Below are 23,278 nucleotides of genomic sequence, written 5' to 3'. Positions count from 1 at the left end.
CCCCTTATAACCTTTAGCTCAGTGGCTAGGGCAATCACCTGGCACGTAGAAGATCAGGTTTGAATCCCTCTTCTGGAGCAGGGTTGTTTTGACATTTCTGGTGGGGTTTTTTTTAACCAAAATAATTTCCCCCAAATTACACAAATTGGTTTCAGTTAACCCAAATCTTCATTTTTTTGTAAAAAAAAAAAAAAAAAAGTTTCAGCAGCTCTACCCAATAACCTGTGGTTAAACTAAAGCAAATCTTTTAGAAAGAATTCTAATCTTAATTTAAAAGTTTCAAGTCATGGAGAATTCAGCACATCCATTGGTGAGTTTTTTTCAGTGATTGATTGCCCCCACTGTTAAAAATGTGCACCTTCCTTTCAGTTTAAATGTACCTTGTTCTAACTTCCAGCCATTGAATCTTGTTATGCTGTCATCTGCTAGATTAAAGATCCCTCTCCTCCACAAAAGTTTGTGGCTATCTTCATTTCCATTGGCTTGAAACAGAATGTTTATATAATTTCAGAGATGGTAGTGGAGAATAGACATGGTATATTGTGAACTACTGTTAATATATCAATTTGTGGTTCCCATGGAAGGCAAATAAATGACAAGACAGGTCTCAGTCTGTTGTCACAAAACAGAAAAATGGCCAGTATCACAGTTTTGCCATCTTACTGCCCTAGGATCTTTTAAAAAATTCTGTCTAATGATCTAATATGTTGCTTTTTTTGTTAAATCTGATTAATGATGGCAGCTAAAAAAATAACCTCAGCTAAGTGGAACAAAAGGCAATCTTATTTTCATTTTTTTCTACTAACATATAGGTGTTGGTCTAAGGAAAAAATATTTCATCTTACAAATGTATGTGTTACAATGATTTTGAGGAATAAGTGAGACCTACATAACCACTGATGGTTTCTCCAGTTTACAGAACACCTGGAGTCATTCACTTTGAGAGCAATTAATTAGTATTTATTAAAATAATATATTTAACAAAAACAGAAACATTTTTGCTTTTTCCCTTAAAAAAGATTACCTCAGCAGTATTTTGATTTTCATTCTCTTGTTAGCTCCTTCCCTTCGATTAATGTGAGTGTTCTGTGTATTGAGGCGTACTGAAGTGTACTGTGGGCTTGAAATAGTACCGCCATGGTCTCCAGTTATTCAAGTACAGGCTTTCCCATTCCACTCACCCACTGTGCCTTAGCAGTAAACTGTTAATTCAGTCTTTGGCTTCTTTGCAGAGGCTGCTAAGAAGGGTGCAAGATATTGAAGAGAAAACCATCAAACTAATTTTCACATAGGCCACCATCAAACAGCCAGTAGAGGGAGTACCATCTTTAACATGAAAATGTACAGCTGTATGACCAAGGCAGGCCTTTCAAAATAGTCTTATTTTTTGTGCTATAATTTCAAGCTTTTAAAATGTAACATGATGAAAAAAGAGGTTTTTGTAGGAAAGGCTAGCCTGACACAGTAGACTAATATATTGAATAAATATGAACTTAGGCCATTTTTAAATGTTCCAAACTCATATTTACTAGATGTTACAGGATTTCACACAAAGATATATTTAGACAACTTTTAGCCTCTTATTTACTTGATAGGCTGCAATGACTTCTTTTAATAAATATATATCCTCTGCTTTGAAGCAACTGTAACTCTTAGACCTATAGTAACTGCAGTGTTGAGTAGTTCCTTTAGTATGCATACATGGTAACAGTCTGCCCATTGACTACTTTGATGCCTCTGATACATATGAATGAACCAGGGATTCACAGAGGATGAAATTCACCCTCCTTCAGAGGGCCAGCATGTTTGCATGAGTACTTTGTGCTTAGCACTTTCTAAGAATGTGTATTTTTTAATTAATCCTGTTCTTGCCAGATTCTATGAGCAGGTTCTGCCTCATACAAGGTCTCTAATACAAAGGCTTATGTCTCAGGTTCTCTTCCTATTACACTAAATTCCTTATAAATACGAATGTGCACCCTTGCTTAATGCATTTATAGCACAGTAAAAATCATTTGATGTAATTCTCTGTCAGGGAGAAGTTTGATATTCAGATTAAATTAAGTGCAAATTTTTCTTCAGCTTGCTCAAAATGGAATGTCAGTGGAAGAAACAAAGCCCCTGAGCTCTTGGTTGCAGCTAATATTTCCAATAGTGAAAGTGTTTGGTAAAGTGATGCTTCCATTGGTACGAGAATTAAATGATTTTTTTCTGTACAGTATTTCCCACTTAAACACAAAGGGCCTCATATTCAGCCATGCTAGACACCCTCAGCACCCATGGGTGTGTGCTCAGCACTCCTGAAAAATCAAGACTTTAATGTTCAAAAGTGACTAGTCCTAAATTTTTGGGTACCAAAATTGACACCATAAATGGGCCATGAGCATCCATGAGGATAGGTACTCAATACTTTGAAAATGGGGATGTTCTAAGGCAGTGGTTTTCAAACTTTTTTTCTGGTGACCCAGTTGGAGAAAATTGTTGATGCCAGTGACTCAACAGATCTGGGGATGAGGGGTTTGCGGTGTCGGATGGGCTCAGGGCTGGGGCAGAGGGTTGGGATGCGAGGGTGAAGGTTGTAGGGTGGGGCCAGGAATGAGGGGTTTGCGGTGCAGGAGGGGCCTCCAGGTTTGGGGGGCTCAGGGCTGGGGTGTGGGTGTAGGACAGGGTCAGGTGTTTGGGCTTGGGCTGCAGGCTCTGGGTGGGGCCAGGAATGAGGGGTTTGGGTGCAGGAGGGGGCTCCAGGTTTGGGGAGCTCAGGGCTAGGGATGGGGGCACGGGGTTAGGGCACAGGCTTACCTCGGGCAGCTCCTAGTCAGGGGCGCAGCAGGGGTGCTAAAGCAGGATTCCTACCTGTCCTGGCATCGTGGACCACGCTGCGCTCCAGAAGCAGACAGCAGCAGGTCCGGCTCCTATGAGGAGGCATGCAAGTGGCTCCATGCAGCTCTCGCCCATAGGTACCGACCCCCCACAGCTCCCATGGACTGGTTTCCAGCTAATGGGAGTGCGGAGCCGGAGCTTGGGGTGGAGGCAGTCTGTGGAGCCACATGGCCCCCCTGCCTAGAAGCCGGACCCGCTGCTGGCCACTTCCAGGGCTCAGCACAGTGTCGGAACAGGTAGGGACTAGCCTGCCTTAGCTGGGCAGCACCGCCGACGGACTTTTAACAGCCCAGTTGGCGGTGCTGACCAGAGCCGCCGCGACCCAGTGCCTGACATTCCGCGGCCCACTGGGTTGCGACCCGCAGTTGAAAACCACTGTTCTAAGGTGTCTCAAGTTGGGCACTCAGAAACTGAGGTGCCCCGAATCACTGAGGGTATATTTACATGGCAGCTGAGTGCGAGCTGCCAAATCTGCATAGGTTTCAGAGTAGCAGCCGTGTTAGTCTGTATTCGCAAAAAGAAAAGGAGTACCCGTGGCACCTTAGAGACTAACAAATTTATTAGAGCATAAGCTTTCGTGAGCTACAGCTCACTTCATCGGATGCATTTGGTGGAAAAAGCAGAGGAAAGATTTATATACACACACACACACACACACACACACACACACACACACACACACACACAGAGAACATGAAACAATGGGTTTATCATACACACTGTAAGGAGAGTGATCACTTAAGATAAGCCATCACCAGCAGCAGGGGGGGGAAGGAGGAAAACCTTTCATGGTGACAAGCAAGGTAGGCTAATTCCAGCAGTTAGAAGAATATCAGAAAAAAGAAAAGGAGTACTTGTGGCACCTTAGAGACTAACAAATTTATTAGAGCATAAGCTTTCGTGAGCTACAGCTCACTTCATCGGATGCAACCGATGAAGTGAGCTGTAGCTCACGAAAGCTTATGCTCTAATAAATTTGTTAGTCTCTAAGGTGCCACAAGTACTCCTTTTCTTTTTGCGAATACAGACTAACACGGCTGCTACTCTGAAACCTGAAGAATATCAGAGGAACAGTGGGGGGTGGGGTGGGAGGGAGAAATACCATGGGGAAATAGTTTTACTTTGTGTAATGACTCATCCATTCCCAGTCTCTATTCAAGCCTAAGTTAATTGTATCCAGTTTGCAAATTAATTCCAATTCAGCAGTCTCTCGTTGGAGTCTGTTTTTGAAGCTTTTTTGTTGAAGTATAGCCACTCTTAGGTCTGTGATCGAGTGACCAGAGAGATTGAAGTGTTCTCCAACTGGTTTTTGAATGTTATAATTCTTGACGTCTGATTTGTGTCCATTCATTCTTTTACGTAGAGACTGTCCAGTTTGGCCAATGTACATGGCAGAGGGGCATTGCTGGCACATGATGGCATATATCACATTGGTAGATGCGCATATCATTTGACCTAAAGAACTAGCCCTGTGAACTAATGCCCACTAAAATTTGGAAAGACTTGTTAATTATGTCAGTAGAAATTGTATCAGGCCCTAAATCTATTACTTGGGAGAAATAGCTGGCAGCTATCCTCTGTTGATCAGTCACAAAGGGAAATGTGTACACAGCCTAAACAGTTACATGCATTCTATGCAGTACTTCAATGGACTTGTCTACATTACCTGGAGGATCGATGGGCAGTGATCGATCCAGCAGGAGTCGATTTATCACGTCTAGTCTAGAGTACAAACAGTAGAGCGCAATAGACCTGATCAAGAAACCTGTATTTCCCTTCAGGCTCAATGCAGCCTCAGAGATTTGTACCAATATCAGTGATCTCTCTGAGCATGTTAATTTCATTCAGCATTACAGTGTTGGCGGTAAAATAACGGTGCACTTTAAGTAATGCTGAATGACAGTGGAAATCCTATACTCATTACATCTACATTAAAACCAAATGAGCTTATTGTATTATTAAAATAAATGTTTAAGAAATTAATAGATCAATGATTAAACGGCTATTTTAAAGTGTTACCATAATAGCCATGTTCCATACAGGGGCATGGAGAAGATATTGCTTTACACTACGGGATATAACATCCCTTCACCATTAGTAAGCTTGGCGGGAAATGAAGATCCTCCCATTCACCAACACAGACATATATTATCAATAAAAATGGTCAGTTACATTGGTAGTTACAGCTAGAGTGACCAGATGTCCCAATTTTATAGGGACAGTCCCGATATTTTGGTCTTTTTCTTATATAGACTCCTATTATTCCCCACCCCCATCCTCATTTTTTTCACATTTGCTGTCTGGTCACCCTAGTTACAGCCATCCTGTTAATTCCTCTCCAGATCCTCAGGCCAGGCTAATGTGTAGTGCTATAATCATGGGGCAAAGGAGTCTGTTACTTTTTGATGGGGAGAAGCATGACATTTCTGAGGATGTGCTGGCTGCCTGAACCTCCCATTGAAGGCAAGATTGTGGGCAACCTTTGCCTCTAAAAGCCCCACCTTCCCTTTTATATGGATTTACCACTAGTGGAGGTCCTATAGAACCCTAGGTAAATTTGTCAGGGGCATTGGCCAAAAACTGGGTAGGAGCCTGGGGTAAGCCTGCACATACCCACAGTGCATCACATTTCAAAGAAGACCTGGTGTTAGGTATTTAGGCAGGATGTTAGTATTTGTGAGTGCACTCATGTAAACATTTCTAGAGTCAGGAACCTCCCCTTCTTAATGGCTCATTCTTCAAATACCTGCAGATGTTAAAATATTAATGGGATTGCCTCCTTTTCACAACAGAGGAGACAGGCAAAGTGGGGAGATAGGGTGAGAGATTTAAGAACCAGCAATAGTCTGAAAACCACTTGCCTATCCAGTTTTTTGTACAGCAATCAGACTGGCTCTCCTTACGATTCATCTCCTACCATACAAGAGATTTATTGTGGCAATTCTTGATTTTGAGATCAATAACAGAAGATTATTACAAAGTGTTTTGTTTAAAAAGATTACTTTTCTCATGCCACCTATAATTTAAAAAGCCCTTCTCACACAGCAAAATCAAAGACAATTCACTAGCACACCAAAAGGCACCTTTAGTGCCATCTTGCTGCCAGGTTCAACTTTCTACTCCCAGCTATGTCAGCACTAGAGCTGTTCACAATTAAATGTATGGTGGGGAGAAGTGGTATTTTCCTTTCCACTGAATTCATTCTCAAAATTGGCTGAATCATTTTTACTTCCATTTTTTTTAAAAATCACACTTCGACAGAGACTAGACCTTGAAATTTCAACTCAATTCAAAGTGAAAAATTTAGGAAGACTTAAACAACTGAAGAAAGATTAGGACCAAATCTCTTAGGCAATCTTTCTTATAACTGTCGCCAGTAGTACGAGTGCAACGTGCATGGGGCCAGATTTTCCAAAGTGAGGGCCCACTATCCCAGAGACACCTCCTTCCCCCACAGAAAACCCACAGGGTCAAAGATACTGCAGACCCCTGAACACAGAGTCTAACTAGAGCTGTGCGAATAATCAATTTTTCAGTTCTCTCGCAATACTGCAAGTTTTGGAAATTTTCAGCAAATTGAAAAGTTGAAAAAATGGTGTTTTAAGTTGAAACAAATGTTTTGATCCAACCCCAAATCCAATATTTTGTTTAATTTTGACCACTTGTAAAGGGTTTTTGATTTTTAAAATAAAATTGAAGGACATTTTGAAACAAAAAGTTGTTTTAAACTGAAAAAATTGAAATATTTCAGTTTGAAATTGTTGAAATAAAATATTCTGAATTTTTTTAAAAAAATTGGCTGGTAAACAGCTTTATGAAACTGACAGAAATTTGCAAAACATTAAAGTGTCATTGGATGCCCATTTTTATCAAAAAAGTTTTGTAAACATTTTTTGGCCAGTCCTACCTTTAATCTCATCCACAGCCCCTCTTTTCCATCTTTGATCTCCTCTATTTGTCACTCTGTATGCCGATAGCTTCAAAGAGCTCCACATGCCATTAGCTTCATCCCCATGGCTGAATTAGCTTCAGTGCCCTGCATTGAAGCAGAGAGCAGATAGTAGGGGATCTTGACCAAACTGTGGTTTAGCAGCAGGTGCATGTAACCTCATATGTCAACGTGGTAGTCTGCAGTGACAGCCGGTACAAAGAAGACAATTCTGAGTCAGGCTTGATCAAAATGCCTAACCCCATGTAGGAGTAAAGGGCTTTTGTCCCCCAGGATTTGCCTCCCAATACCCAGCATTTATAGTTTTGTTCCCCTTTCTATAGCTGGCGAGCCTGTGAAGCTCCAGAAAAATAAGCCAATATACCCTAAATGCTGCATAAAGGAAGGAATAAGTTTCCATATGTCACCTATATTCCTTTTTTTCTTTAAATACACTGAAATATCAGACACACTCTGCTGATGTTTCTCTGGTTTCGGTCACAGGGTTATATGACCTTATCTCAATCAACTGATGTCCACTCAATAATTTAAAATGCTATTGATTAGCCAATATCATTTATAATGCAAAACTATTTTGGGTCACCCAACCCTGTCTCGGCCAATAGGACAGTATTTGTCAAGCCAAGGATTCAGTCAATGATATAAAATGAATGGAAATGAGAGTTTCATAGTACCTTGATTCATCACTTTTTTGTTTATGCTACTTACTGGGTTTACTTTTTCTTTTTCTTTTATAGTCTTCCTTCCCTTCCCCCATTTTAAAGCACATTGGTCTTTATGGAAACATTTGTCATTGACATGGGTTAAATTTAGTCACAGCCGCCTGGGGAGAATAAAGTCAGATTATGTAATAGTTGAACATTTGTACAAAGGTTTTGGAAATATAAGAGTTTTTATGATGGCTATGCCAGTGTGTGTTTGCATATGTACATAAATATACACAATTCATGGAGATGTGGTATAAAGATTTTATCGGCATGAGTTTGTAATGGCCATATTACTCGAGTTTCAGGAACTTATGAGTGAGTTGTACAGGTCATCCCAAAAGAGAATCCTTAAAAATCTTTATAGCACATCACACTGACGTGGGTTCTGTAAATGTCATATATTTTGCAGAAAATCCATATGAGAAATGTATTAGACACTTTAAAAAAATACAGGGTCTGTATTGACTATAAGGATTTATAGAGGATTTGACTCATAGGCCCTTTTATACCCCCAAAGGAATACCCCCAAAGGAATGCCCCCAAATGGACACTTATGTCCATGCAGATGTTAGACTCACAAACCAGGGTGTTTATCCAGGAACATTTTGTTAATGTTAATGTACATTTGTAAGAATCAAAGCTGATACAGCCCACTACTGGAGTGTTGCAAGGAGCTTAAAACCCCTCAGCAAATATACCCTGCTCACCAGAGATCTGCTGCAGACTGTTGTAAGATAGACTATTTATTTATTTGTATTATGGTAGTGCCTTTGAATTCCAATCATAGATCAGGACCCCATTGTGCTAGGTACTGTAGAAACACATCATGAAAAGAGCTTACAGTCCAAATTTAAAGAGACAGAGGGGTGAAAATACAGCTGAATTATTTTACTCAGTTCTGAGTAAAACAAATACATCAGGGGGAGAACTAATAGGCTGTATTTATACTAAAATGTACATAATCACTTTTGAGAACTACACAGTATTCTATTAATTTCAGCTGAGCTCTTTTCAGGAACATAACTTTGCAAGCTTGTAGTCAAGAAAATGGTAAGTTTGTAAAGAACTAGCTTTTTCATGGTCTTCTAATTTTGTGGGTACTGTATCTATTACCTTGCTTATTCCTTCTGTAATGCTCTGAAAAGAGGAAATGTTTTTCACCGGGTTTGCTTGTCGTGTCAAACTTCCTGTCATCTAAGTCTTGTTTCTCTGCTTTGGGATGAACTGACTAGGTTGATTTTTTTTATTTACCAAATAATGGCATATCCTCAATCCTTTCTGATATTCCTCTCTAAGATGACTGCTAGATGGAGTGCTGAGGAGTTTAGACATTCAGACCTCATTTTCCCTCTACCTATTCCCCATAATGCTCCTTGAGCCTGTAATAGTATAAATGACAGCAGTAAAAATATTCAATTTTAGTGAATTCTGGTTAGAATTTTCTGATCATCTTTATGGCAGGGAATGTGTCTTATTACATTTATTACACACCAAGGATAAATTTCACCCCTGTGTATCTTTCACAAACTTAAGCGAGACTTAACTGATGCTTAAGCCTTCTGTGAAGGCTTTGTGAAGATCCCCACATTCAACTTATGGGATAACATACGTGATGTATAATAACATAACAGAGGAGCAATTGCTCATTTTAGATGAGCACAGATTAAGTAAATTAAGCCAAACATGAATGGAATTTCGGAAGGCTGATTTATTATAAAAAGCAACTCATATTGGGTGTTCCCTTAATGAAGAAGCAAAATTGAGGAAGATCTGGCTTTTAGTAAACCCTGTGAAATTTCATTAAATGAGTAAAAAAGGTAGAAAAACAATATATTGATCACTAATGCAATTAAGAACAATTGCACAGCTTGAATTCATAATACAAGCACACATTGCATCATGTGTTTAGCAATAAGTCCACGTTTCAGAGACAGTTATGTAGGGTCAAATCTTGTTCCCTGTGTTTGACCCATGTAAATTGCTCATGAGCAGAGGGCTTCCACTCAGGCCACAAGCTGCGGGGAAGAAATGTCAAGGCTGGAGTAGCCTATGCAACTGCTGTGCCCTCCTAGATAGGGATTCTGGCTGTGGATTCATAACTACTTCCCACTATGTGATCTACCTCCCACTGACCCCAGCTGTCATCACCCCAGCTCCAAGCTTTCCTGCATGCTAGGTGGGATGGAAATACCTACGAACATAGAACCATGATGCATGGGAGTGAAGACCTTTTGCACAGGCTCTCCACCACACAGCCAAAATGCTGTCCTTCTGCACCAGTTGTGAGGATCCCCTCAAAAGATCAGAAATCGATAAATGTAAATTGTACGAATGCAAATAGGCATATTAAAAGAATATCCTTTAAGACTTCATTAAAAATCTGTCTTTGACTACAGATTGGCTAAATGCCCAGGCAGATGGCGACGTATAAAATTACACCATGAACAGCTACAGCTGAAAATGTGCTATTTCCTAGGTAACTATAAATGTGAACATGAAGATAAATACAATAAACAAGAATATTTAATCATAGATCTACAAAATCGCCTTTAGCTTTAAATGGAAAATGTGTGCAGTTATTTTTCTGTCAGTCTTTTTGCCAGAAAACCAATAACTGTGTTTTACAAAACTTCACCCAAGATTGTAGTCTTATTGTTCCATCTCAGGTTGGGAAAAACTAAGAGAGATTGTCAGGTTCCATTTGGAATTAATGGGTGGGATTTCCAGAAGTGCCTCAGTGATTTAGGAGCAGCATGACTTAAGGATGTTATGCATCTACTTAGCACACAACAGTTGCACTTAAATTGTTCTTTCTAATGATAAGGAATCATTTCTGGTTTGAGAGAGATCTAATGGGAAATAAACCAGGACACATTTTAATTGCCTTCATTGTATATGAGATGTGAATTAATATTGGGAATCTTTGCTCATGGTTGGCCTTGATGAATGATAGATGGACAGTGATCCAGCAGAACATCCCAGGCTTCCCTCTCAAGTGAGTTTTCTCTCAGATGTTGTGGTCAGGTCAATTTTTTTCTTCAATTAATTAGGCTCTTGAGTCATAAAGGTTGGTCATCAGGTATTGCACCAGCCAGTCTCTCAGCTATGAGTGGTTGGTTGGTCCCATACCAGAAAAATCTTATCTCTGACTCTTCAGGAATTAACAAACTCTGTCTCTAGGTATATTAAAATTCTCTTTTGCTCCGAACTGTTATTGAATGAGATTAGGAAATTTACTAGCTATCCTCTCAGCTAATGAGTTCTATAATCAATAAATCACAGACTGGTTGTTTTCTGTCTCACTTTCACAGCTTTTCTCCAAAACTTCTGAAATGTAGGCCTAATTCTTATTGTTGATGCAGACTTTCTCTTTCTTTCAATTTGTACATTATGGCATTTTACAGACACTTTGCTTCTGCTTCTTTCTTGCTTGCTTTGAGTCTTTTCTGTCTGATTACATTTTCCTGTCTCTTTTCTGATGTTTTTCTTGATGTTTCTCGTGGAACTTGCTTTCTCTGCTGATTACATGAGTTGTTTTTTCCACGCTGTTTGCCGCAGCATCTTTCAGGTCCTTGATGGAAATTACAGGGAGGATTTTCAGAAGTGCTGTGCATTGGCCTAACTCCCATTGAGCTCAGACACTGCTGAGTGGTTTTGAAAATCAGACTCTACAAATGACTTCAGCATTTTTAGAAATTTCCTTCAGTTTCCCCCAAGTCATTTTCAAAAAAGGTGCCATTAACGCATCTCTGGTCCTCAGCTTGATTCCACTGAGGAGCCAGACAGCAGTTTCTTCCTTCATATTATTGGAGCCTCTGGGACATGTTTGCTGGTACACTTCAGCCACTCTGGTTATGCAGAGCAGCCATAAACCTGGCATAACTGGCTGCTTGCTTTGGGTTTACAGCTGCTTTGCATCACCAAGCAGCACAAGGGAGCAGGAACATATTGGCCATACATTTTTAAATCATATGTCTAATTTTGTTCCTGGTTTTATTTCTTCCAGCCATGAGAAAATGTGGATGCTGAGTGAAACTTAGAGGGCCAGCTGGTGTAAATTAGGGCAGCTTCATTGACTTAATTGGAACTCTGCCAATTTACACTAGTTTAGGATCTGATCCAGACTGACTTGTCTGTGATAATGTAATCCCAGGGAGCCTCTCCTTTCAACAGCTGTTCAATCTGTCTGCATCATGTGCCTCCTTCACCACAGTTTCATTAGTATGGTAGTGATAAACGTAGTTCTGGTGTCATTATTTTCGTTAGTATGAAATGTCAAGAAAGAATTCTTGCAGAACAGCAAATTTGTTTAATTAATTCTTCTCCCAAAAGCAAAACCATGGCTCCTTACTTCCTGTGGAATCATAAACAGTCTTCCAGAGTCAAGGGGAAAAGAGAGAGAAAGCATCAATTAAAAGGGAATTTAGGAAAGTCTTGCAGCTCACTGGCCCATGTCCTCAGCTGGTGTAATAAGGCATAGTTCCATTAACTTCAGTGGTACTATGCCAATTTAAGGCAGCCGAGGATCTGGCCCATTGTTCTTAGATAAGATGGTTTTAGGTAAAGTTGCTTGTCTGAGGAGTTGCAGTGGCAACTGCTGAGTTTTGCCCATGTCATTGTGTGTCATGGTGTGAAATATAGGAAATGCAAAAATGTCAGAATTCAAGATTTTCACATTCAGTTTAAATGGTCTGATTTCAAGGGGAAAAAACTACTAAATGTGTTGATGTAGTTATTTTGTTTTTGTTGAAAAACATGACCATTTTTGTGGGAACGTGGGTTTTCCTTTACTCAGAAAGGCTCCTGTTTTTGAACAAAAGCCTCAATTAAAACTCAGATTATGACTTCACTCATTTTTTTTTGAGGAGGGAGGGTATGTCATTGCTACAGTCTGTTGCTGTATTCTATACATAATTCTATTCTATACATAATTACTGCATGTTAATGGCCCCGGTACTGCAATCAACAATGTGTTGATGGATTGCTGTGCCCAAGCAAATCCCCACTGACTTCCCTAGGGCTACACATATATGCAGCAGTCTGCCTGCACATTGTAAATTTCAGGACTGGTGTCTGATATTGGAGTAATGAACCATTTAACTTTTGAATACCACATAATAGACTGAATTAAAATTCATTCTTGCAATATGCCAAATTTTTGCAATATTATAAATGTTCTTTTACCAACAATTGTGGAGAGAATTTTCAGTTGTTGCTTCTCTTGTTGCAGTGCTTTTAAGAGGAGGAGAAATCAGTGCATTTGTTGGATTTATTAAATCTGGATACTGTAATGTTTACAGAGAAACTGAGGCACTTGTGAAACTACCGTTGGGGAAAATGGTAAGTTAATTTATATCTTGGAAAATAAGCATTACACTTGTTTCTTAGGGTTTGCTTCTGCAAACCTTACTCTTATTGACAGGGAATTTCTAGTACAGTCCCCAGAGGGATCTGGTCTTGACCTACAGTTATTGAGAATCTTTATCAAAGTTCTAGAAGAAAATGCAAAACCATTGCTGGTAAAATTTATAGATAAAAAAAGAATCAGTGGAGTGGGAAGTTATATAGCGGACAGGTCAGTTGTATAGACTGACCTGGATCTCTCGGTAATATGGGCTTATTTGAACATATGTTTTAACTCAGCCAAATGCAAGGTCATACATCTAGGAAGAAAGAATGTAGGTTACACTTATATGTTGGAGGACTGCATCCTATAATGCTGTGACTCTGAAAAGGTCTTATGAATCATGGTACATAACCAATTGAACATGACCTTCCAGTGCAATATTTTTGCTAAAAGTGTGAATGTGATCCTTGGATCCAGGAAATACTGAATAGGAGAAGGGACGTGATATTACCTATGTATACGGCATTTGACCATTACTGGAGTCCAGTTTCAGTGTCTAGACTTCAAAAAGGATGTTGACAAAATGAAAAGAGTTCAGAAAAGAGCTACAAGAATGATTTGAAGTCTGGAAAACATACCTTCTAGTGAGAGGATAAAGATGCTTGATCTATTTAATCTCAGAGATGGTTAAGAAGTAACTTGTTCACTGTCTACAAGTACAACATGGGGAAGAGATTTCTGATAGTTGATGGCTCTGTAATAGGCAGAAAAAGGCAGAAAAAGATCTAATGATTGGAAGTTGAAGTTAGGCAAATACAGAATAGAAGTAAGACACAGGAATGACTTATCTGGGGTTTGCAGGGACTCCATTACTTGTAGTCTTTCAATCAAGACTGGATATCTTTATAAAAGATATAGCATAGCTCAACCAGCAGATGTGGGCTTGCTGCAGAAATTACTGGGTAATGTTCTTTGCCCTGTATTAGATAGAAGGTCAGACTAGATGATCATAAAGTGATCCCTTCTGGCCCTAAAATCTGTGAATCTAAGCACTTACTCAGTGGGACTATGTACATGAGTAAGAACAGTAATTGTTTAGGCTTTAAACACTGGTCTAGATAGAAAGCAATAAATTAGCTCTTGCTGAAAGACAATGTCAATAATACAGCATTTTGGTATTTGGGGTACAAAGTAAGGTGCTTTGGATCCAAAGGAGTGAGGTAGAAGCTGCAACTACCAAAAGAGGAAGGAGCTACTCAACATGAGTAAGGCCACTACAATTTGGCTAAAAAGCAAAACTGGCAAGATTTTAGTCAGTGACTGTTTGTACTCTGCTTTGAGCAGGTCATATGATTAAATTTTAGAAGAAAAATAAGAAAATAGATTACTTTCACTTATGCTTGAAATTTGGAACAAAATCAGCTTTTTGCATTTTCTCATGCTCTGATGCAGAAAAATAACTAGACTTCTGCATTTTCATAGAAAAGCATAATTGTGGACAGGCAAAATCATTTAAAATGGAATAGCCAAAGTTTCCACAAGCTATCATGAAATTAATATTCTCCACTGCTCTTGTCATTTGGGTAAACTGCAAATTCCATTTTAAGTTGATAGTTTAGTGAATTGAAATATAGTCTGCATATGTTTTTAGAGTGTAGTAGCTGTGTTGGTCCCAGGATATTGGAGACAAGGTGGGTGAGGTAATATCTTTTGTTGGACCAACTTCTGTGGGTGAAAGAGACACATTTTTGAACTTACACACAGCTCCTCTTTGGGTGACCTGAAGAAGAGCTCTGTGTAGCTTGTAATCTTGTTTCTTTCACCAACAGAAGTTGGTCCAATAAAACTATTACATCACCCAACTTGTCTCTCCTATATTTTATTAAAAAATGCTTATAAAATTTATTAGTTCAGCTATGCTGTACTGTTATGTGGTATACTGAACATATTCATGTTTCCCAACCAGGTTAAACAAATCAGACAGGTTCTTGTGGGTCAGCTCCATGAGAAACAGTCCTTTGGAGAAGTGAGCATTCTTCTTCAGACCCCTTTCACATGCAGAGTTGTAACAGCGACAAATGTTAAATTGGGCATAATTGATGCCAGTGCTATACTAGGTAAGTATTAATGGATCCTTTATTTTCTTGGCATTTTATTATCATCAATCAACGATTCAAGCAATAATGGGTGAACCTCAAAAAGATTGAATGTTTTTCAGTTCAGATATAAACTTCCAAAATGTGGATGCCCATCCAAACCTTAAATGAACCGTTTAATTGAATTTCCCTCTCACTCCCTGCTTTGCCAAGATTTTTTGGTGACTGTCAACAGTCCATGCAAACCATGCAATATGCCTCCAGGCCTCACACTCAAAACATACTCCAGGTTTCTTTCTTCTCCCCACAAATAACCCCCTTACTTTCTTTCATGGGGTTGGTTGGACTATATGACATCATATTCTTATCATATGACATCATAGGCGGTGATTCTTTATGGAAATATGATAAACTGTATAATAAAAATATGGCAATGGAAGAAAAGCCATCTGTTGATATTAAGAGAAGGGTATTTTAATTCTTTAAAAGTGTTTCCTTTACTATTGCACTGATATCACTTGATATAATAGTTATTTTTTTCTATACTTATTCTATAGTTATTTTCTATACTAATTACGTCAGTTGATGCGGGACAAATGCACATTGGGCTGTTTTGTATAAAATCAACATTTCATACATGAAAGTGCTTGTTCCAAGCATATATTAAAGCCATCTTTGCCATCTGGCAGACTCAAACTCCAAAGAGGCGGTACAAGGATTTTAGCACTGCACAGATTTCAAATCTTAGTCCACGTTAAGCTCACTTGAAACGATCCCCTATATAGACGTTGTCATGGTGTGCATAATTAGCTAAATATTCCCTAGGCTGCATTAAGTTTTTTGGACTATATTCTTTGTTTTACCACAATGTGCTAAAGAATATGGTTTCTTTTAATTTCATGAACTGGGTTTTATGGGTGTTTTTAGGCATTGTAGCTGGACATCTGAAAACAAACCACAAAAGGTTAAAACAACTTTATTGCAATGATATATTAACCATATATGAATGTCTAATTAATAAGACTAATATTGAAGGGCATTTTTTCTCTTAAAATGTGCTGGGTTTTTGGTATTTAGGCAGTAGGTGTATTGTGACTGCTGCTTATTACAATAATTATAATCACCGCACTCTTACTTACGCTCCTATCTTGTGCTCCCCAGTTTGTTCATTGTATGTACTTACCATGTTTTGTCTTATATTTAGATTGTAAGCTATTTGGGGCTGGGACTGTCTTTTCAACACATATGTATTCAGTGCCCAGCAAAATGGGGCCCTGATACTTGATTAAGGCATTATCACAATACAAATAATAAATAAGATCAATGGGTTTGAAACAGAATTTTAAGTGGGTCTGCCTATAATATTATAGATCATTTGTGAGTCTGAGTACTGACTCAGTAGCTTCTTTAGAGAATCTGAGTGTCCTCACAAATCTGCTGTCCTTTGAGGAACCCCTTAGGCACAAACAGGAAATGAGCCTTGATTTCATATCTCAGTATGCTCTGTGGGAAAAGCAGGTGATCGAGGCAGCTACTTCACTATGATTCACTTTACTTAGAGTATGTCTACACAACAAGAGTGGTACATGAACTACTCTAGTTGTGAGCTAGCTTGAATCCAGGTAGTGTGGGTAACAACGAAGCCAGTGCAGCGTAGTCTAACAGAAAGATGAGCTGGGTACATACCCAGGGTCCATGCTGGTCTTGCACTATCTGTACTGAAGCCTACACAGCCCTATCTTCATTGCTGTCGTTACCTGCACTAGATGGATTCAAGGTAGCTTGATGAGCTAACCAATGTAGCAGCTTTTGCTGTGTAGCCACACACTTAGGATGAAACTCACGCCTGTGCAGAGGGCCAATCTAAGAACTATGCACCACTGAAGACTTACTTAAGTTCTCAGAACAGGTGAAATGTGTTTGGATGTGAGATGTCTGTACATTTTGACACACACACAAAAATACATGGAGTCACTCGACTCTGCCAATCCAAATATCACACCCATTTTGAACTAAAACCCAAATTAATGAGAGAAAAAGTAGCATTGACAGGTCCCTGAATCTGTTGTGAGACCAGTAATTTGGAGAGTGCACTAAGGCCAATAGTCCATTCTCAGATTCTATGATCCAAAAAAGGCTTGAAACTCTTGTTTTCAGCAAAAGATAATATTTTACACTGGAGATGCTGTAACTGTTGCTACTCACGAGATAATAATTTTACAAATGGGCCCAATTCTTCTTTCAATTATGCTGCTTTTACTACAGTGTAACTATACCATCTTCAATGGAGTCCATTCTAGTTTACTTCTGTTAAACTAGGAAAAGAATCAGGCCATCATGCTTAGTTTTTAGTGTTAAGAACAAATCTTGCATTTGGACATGCATGATTTTACTGGGAGGTCTATGCGTGCATCTGAGAATATAACATGATCCTACAATTTTATTGGTTGTTTGAATGCTCTGCTTTGCTTCTCTTCTGTGACCTTCTTACCAATTTTCTCCCCTCTTCCTTTTTCTGGCTTGGCTTAGATATAGCAATATGTGTAAGGGACAATCTACAGGACGTTACATATGACTGAGATTTTAAACAGGTTGTTTTGCATCCTAATTTCAGAACTCTAAACAGATCAGCTCAAAATCATTGTGTTCTACACAATAATAATGTATGAACCTCAAGAGGCTTGGTTCACATAAGCAGCTGTAGCAGTTGTTCTATAATCTCACTGGATCTCACAAGCTATGTATGATCTGAGTCAACTGTTTGGTTCTTGGATGGGAGACTCAAGGAAACTGTAGTTGCTGCAAGTGTTGTTCCTAATTTGATAAGTGGCACTGTTCCCTTGGAATCTGTATTGAACCAGTGTGTCAACAAAAACCTGCGAATAACTGTGCAGCTGGAGGTGCCATCTCATTACATCAAATAAGATGTATCACCAAACTCCTGACCACTTGTGATTAGTAGAGATCCCAAGATAATTTTTGTAAGACGATGGTTGTTAACCCAGCGGCCCTGCCAAATTCCAATGCAGGTAATTACATTCTGCCTGCTTAAATTCCCCTTGCAGATTCATTTGGAAACAGTTTTCTTTCTTCACTTCTTTTCCTAAATTACTGTTGTAAATCTCAGAGGTTGCTATATTTCAGTGATAGGTAAAGATAACCCTATAAATCCTTTATTTGTCCCATTGGATGCCCTGTGAGGGTACTAAATAAATTTATAAATTAGTATGACAACTACCTTAGAATTCAAAGCAAAAAAATAAAAAAAGAATTAGCAAACTACTGTAGAAGTCCAAAGCAGAATTATTATCAATTATTATTCAATATGTTTATGATAAACCCATCTACATGGAATAGGAACATCTGGATGCTTTATCTGAATTTATCTGTATATCTTCAGTCAGGAAATTATGTGAAATCTTGCTAAAACAGTTTCTTGCAAGATTTCCAGTATTTCCTAGATTCATCAAGGACATAATATCCCAAGAATAGCCTTACCTGCAAATACAAAAGTACATTGAACAAAAAATTAAAAATATTAATGAACATTTTCAAGGCTCAATAAAGTTTCAGTATGAAGTTTCTGCAAAGGTTTGGGTCGCTTCTAACTTTCTCTGAGCTAATTCATCCATCTGAATTTTCTTTTCTTTCAATGAAAATCTCAGTCTCCCAGCAAGGGTGATTTTTCAGATACTTCATAAAAAATCCTTACTCCTTCCCACATCCCATGCAAATTCATGTTTTGGTAAGTAGAAAAGTTTGAGTATTTTAATAATATAATAAGAGATAAAAAGGAAAATGTTCTCCAACTTGTCATCACTGTAGCATCATCTAAATATCTATGGCCAGTTAGGCCATCAAGTTTGAGAATTTAGATATTGTAGATCCTTTCAGAAAGTATATCTAGCCGCAAGTGCAGTGTACTGCATTGTAGTTGTCAAGGTTCCTTCCCCACTCTGAACTCTAGGGTACAGATATGGGGACCTGCATGAAAGACCCCCTAAGCTTATTCTTACCAGCTTAGGTTAAAACTTCCCCAAGGTACAAACTTTTACCTTTTGTCTTTGAATCTTTATTCTGCTACCACCGAAGTGTCTAACAAAATAACACGGGAAGTGCCCACTTGGAAACGTCTTCCCCCCAAAATATCCCCCAACCACTACACCCCCTTTCCTGAGGAAGGCTTGATAAAAATCCTCACCAATTTGCATAGTGAACACAGACCCAAACCCTTGGATCTTAAGAACAGTGAAAAAGCAAACAGGTTCTTAAAAGAAGAACTTTAATTTAAGAAAAAGTAAAGGAAAACCTCTGTAATATCAGGAAGGGAAATACCTTACAGAGTAGTCAGATTCAAAACACAGAGAATCCCTCTCGGAAAAACCTTACAAAAAGACACAGAAACAGGAATATATATTCCATTCAGCACAACTTATTTTATCAGCCATTTAAACAAAACAGAATCTAACGCATATCTAACTAGAGTACTTACTAACTCTTTACAGGAGTTCTGACCTGCATTCCTGCTCTGGTCCCGGCAAAAGCATCACACAGACAGAGAGGACCCTTCCCTACCCCCCCCAGCTTTGAAAATATCTTGTCTTCTCATTGGTCATTTTGGTCAGGTGCCAGCAAGATTATTTTAGTTTCTTAACCCTTTACAGATGAAAGGGTTTTTCCTCTGGCCAGGAGGGATTTAAAGGTGTTTACCCTTCCCTTTATATTTATGACAGTAGTGTACCCTTAGTCAGCTGACTTGGCCTCATGGGGCTTGGGCTGTGGGGCTAAAATTTGCAGTATAGATGTTTGGGCTTGGGTGGGAGCCTGGGCTCTGGGACCCTTCCCCTTTGCAGGATCCCATAGCTTTAGCTTCAGCCCAATCCCAAATATCTATACTGAAATTTTATTGCCTCTCAGCCTGAAGCCTTGCAATCCCAAGTCAGCTGACCCAAGCCAGTTGCAGATGTTTCCTTTCAGTGTAGACATACTCTTAGGCATCTAAAGTTGTATTAAAAATGCTTACCTTTCAGCAGTCATGTTTGAAAATGTTGATCTCTCTATCTGCCTGCTTTTTATATATATTTTCTCTGATTATCTAATATCTCCTGTTTATATCCACCACTTTCAATTATCAGGTCCAGCTATTCATCAAAAAATGCATGGGCAAACTCTTGTTTGTTAATTGTTCATAGTTGTATGCTCTCATTTAATTATTCATTTAAAATTGACTCATGTTCTATTGCTAACCTGGTGAATATTCAGATGTGTAAATATCTGATATCGTAAAGCAAGAAACTGTGTAAGGGTGAACATACATGACCATAACCCCCTGTCATTCTACATTATGGGAATACAAAATCTATATTTAAACTTGTCATCACTTTTTAATTTCAGACATCATAGTTTCATGGCATGCCCCTTTAATATAATGTGAGTGGAAACAGTGCTGAATTTAAAGAATTGGAAAGCTATCATAATTGGAACAATGTCTGAAATACACAGCAGTATGCAGAACGAAGGAAATCGTGTAGTTAAAATGGTGACAATTGCAAGGGCAGTCAAAGTAAGACACTTTCATTGTGGCCTATAAAACAGAAGACTCCTCTGGAACCTTTGCAGATCCCTGAAGGGGCACACATAACCTCCAAAATTGTTAGAGATGAGGTAGAGTCATGGCCCAGTCCCCTCCTGTCAAGCATGTTGGGTGCTCTTGGGAGAGCAGGATGTACTAGCATACATGCACCATGCTGTGCACCAGAGAGCAGGCAGGATTGTGATTCTCTAAAACTTAGTCTCTCTCAAACTCTTCCTGAGGCAATATGACAGTCCCAGCTCAGGACTGTGTCTAAATGGCATATTTTGTTTTGCAGGTTTATGGAACTAGCTCAAAAGCTGAATGATTGTTGACCAGGGTATCAGAGTTGGTCCTCCTGACAACTAATGAGTCCCGGATAAGTGAAAATTCTAAATCCTATGAGTTTCTCTTATCAGGGAATACTAAATTCCAGATAAACCCTAATTCTGTTTTGATCTACGTTGCCACAAAGGGTGTATCCATTCTTGCAGTAGGGCCTGATTCTTTTTCCATTTAAATTGATGGGATTTTTGGCATTGACTTTATTCAGAAGTGGGGTCAGGTCCCTAAAAGGTACCTTGAAAGTTGCATGAATAGAAGCAGTTGATAATCTCCTTTTGTGATGGTTACAGGTTGAGCTAGTCAGCTCAAATACAATCTGGTCTTGGATCAAATCTCACATAGGAAATTCAGATATAGACATGGTCAGACTTGCAGCTCCCTCTATCAGAGGATCATTAGCTTCTGCAGCAAGCTAGCAAGGAATAGGATATTGCTATGGTCTTTTCTTCAGTGTGCTGACCTGGGCACAGAAGGTGAAGTCCTGGCCCCACTGAAGTCAGTGGAAGTTTTGCCATTGGCTTCGGTGGGGGCAATATTTCACTCAGAATCCGCAGCAGACACTACTGAAGAGCCTGACATCGGTAGGTTCCTGGTACCAGAATGGTTGAATTCTCATTTGTAAAAAATAACATGCATTTAATCCATGATTTAGAGAAGCAGGTTACCTTGAATTAAATAGCAGCCCCATACGCATAGTGTAATGTAAAGAACTGAACTGTATATGTTAAAAATGTGTGTTTATTTGTCTAAAATAAAAAATTTTCTTAAATCAAAGGTAACCAATTTTTTCTAGTTCTCATGTGTAATTTACAGAGCATTGAATGACAACTGTACAATCAATTTAATTTGTCTAATTATTACCAAAATCCCAGTGAAGTAATAAACAGGAAGCCTTTCCTTATGCTAATTTACATGCTCCAGAAACTTCCAAGTTATGTGGTTTTATTTTAGTATATAGTTATATGGAGAGAATAAAAAGACCTGATTTAAAGTAATAAAGGTATGGTATAAGAAACATTTATTAAAATGGAATAATGATGCATTATTTTTATGTATAGGGCTCACCTTCCCCCAATTGTGGTAAATTATGTCAGATGAATGGCTTCGTATTTTCTATAATAAAAAGAATTACCCACTCTTCAAATAAAAATAATCTGTATTTATTCTGCAGAGCATAATGACCCATTATTTTTACTTATGGGGATACTTGTGCAAGTTGGGGAGAACCACATGTAGTAATAAGGGACTGTTATTTCCTTCATAAAAAAACTGAATTACCAATTCTGAAATCAAAGAAAATCTGTTTTTCTCCATCATGTAATAAAAGAACTTTAACTCAGCATGGGCAAAAATATCTTTTCAAAATAGAAACTGCCAGATTTTGCTTGACTGGATCCATGTGATAACATTAAACAGGTCATGCTTGTGCTATTATACGGAATTGAATTCATGTATTATCACTTTAGAGAACACTGATATTAGCTCTGACTATTTATAAAGTATCAAAATGTTGCTTAGAACTCTGTAGTGCTAGGTGATAAGTGCCCTTAATTTTATAAGATTGTTGCAGTCCCCATGAGAGAAATGTTTTGTGTGTTCCAAGATTGGGTATAGAAAAACTGATTTTAACTGAAAAGCACAATCAATATACAATATATTGAGGTTGCAATTTAATTGTCTAAAAATATACGCAACACAATTCCAAATGTTTGATTTTTTTTTCTTTACTATTTTCCTGTTTATCTTGCTCACTGGCTTAATTGAAGAATTAACTATTTTGAGTTTACAGTTATGCTACAGTTGAAATAATGAAAAGGAAAAAGTCTGGAACAGCAAAAGCTTTATATTGGGTTAAATATTTAACATTGCAACATGTTAAATAAAGAGCATTCTATGTACGTAAAGCCTGAACAGTCAGGTTTTATGCAGGTGTAATGTGTAGGGTTAGGTGAGGAAAAATGCAGACAGCTAGATCAATGAGAAGGACTGAGGCACCGCTCTCCAATAACAGTTATTCCAGTGTATGGGCCACTACCCCGCCACACCATGTATGTGGGGTGTTGGTGCCAAAGGCACAACATGAATTCAGATCTCATGGCTTCTTCCATGGGCATAACCTTTCATGGCCTTCTATGCCAGCATGTGCAGGGCTACTGCTGAGCCCCTTTACATGATACATAGAGGGAATCCAGGTACCCAATGTGCTCTGCCCATATTCCCACTTGGCCACCTCTTTGTTTAAATCATCCGGATAGCTTTGCAATGGCAGCTGCTCTGCAAGTGAATTTCACCTTTAGATACTATGGTGATGCATGCTAAAAAGAGCCCTTAAAAAAATAGGCCCAGCTCAAATATCCACTGAAATTAATGGGAGTTCTTCCA

At 38.7% G+C, this 23,278-nt stretch overlaps 1 protein-coding gene across 1 annotated transcript in view; it reads left to right on the top strand.

Annotated features, from left to right (window-relative positions):
* Positions 1-23,278, top strand: part of CNBD1 (cyclic nucleotide binding domain containing 1) — a 296,153-nt gene that overhangs the window by 213,566 nt on the left and 59,309 nt on the right. Inside the window, 2 exon segments of the mRNA XM_043506978.1 lie at positions 12,767-12,876; positions 14,850-15,000. Of these exon segments, the coding sequence (XP_043362913.1) occupies positions 12,767-12,876; positions 14,850-15,000 (261 nt within the window).

Source organism: Dermochelys coriacea, chromosome 2 (assembly GCF_009764565.3).
Source record: "Dermochelys coriacea isolate rDerCor1 chromosome 2, rDerCor1.pri.v4, whole genome shotgun sequence".
Taxonomy (NCBI): domain Eukaryota; kingdom Metazoa; phylum Chordata; order Testudines; family Dermochelyidae; genus Dermochelys; species Dermochelys coriacea.
Note: the sequence above shows the minus strand (reverse complement) of the source record. Positions and strands in the feature narration are given on the sequence as shown.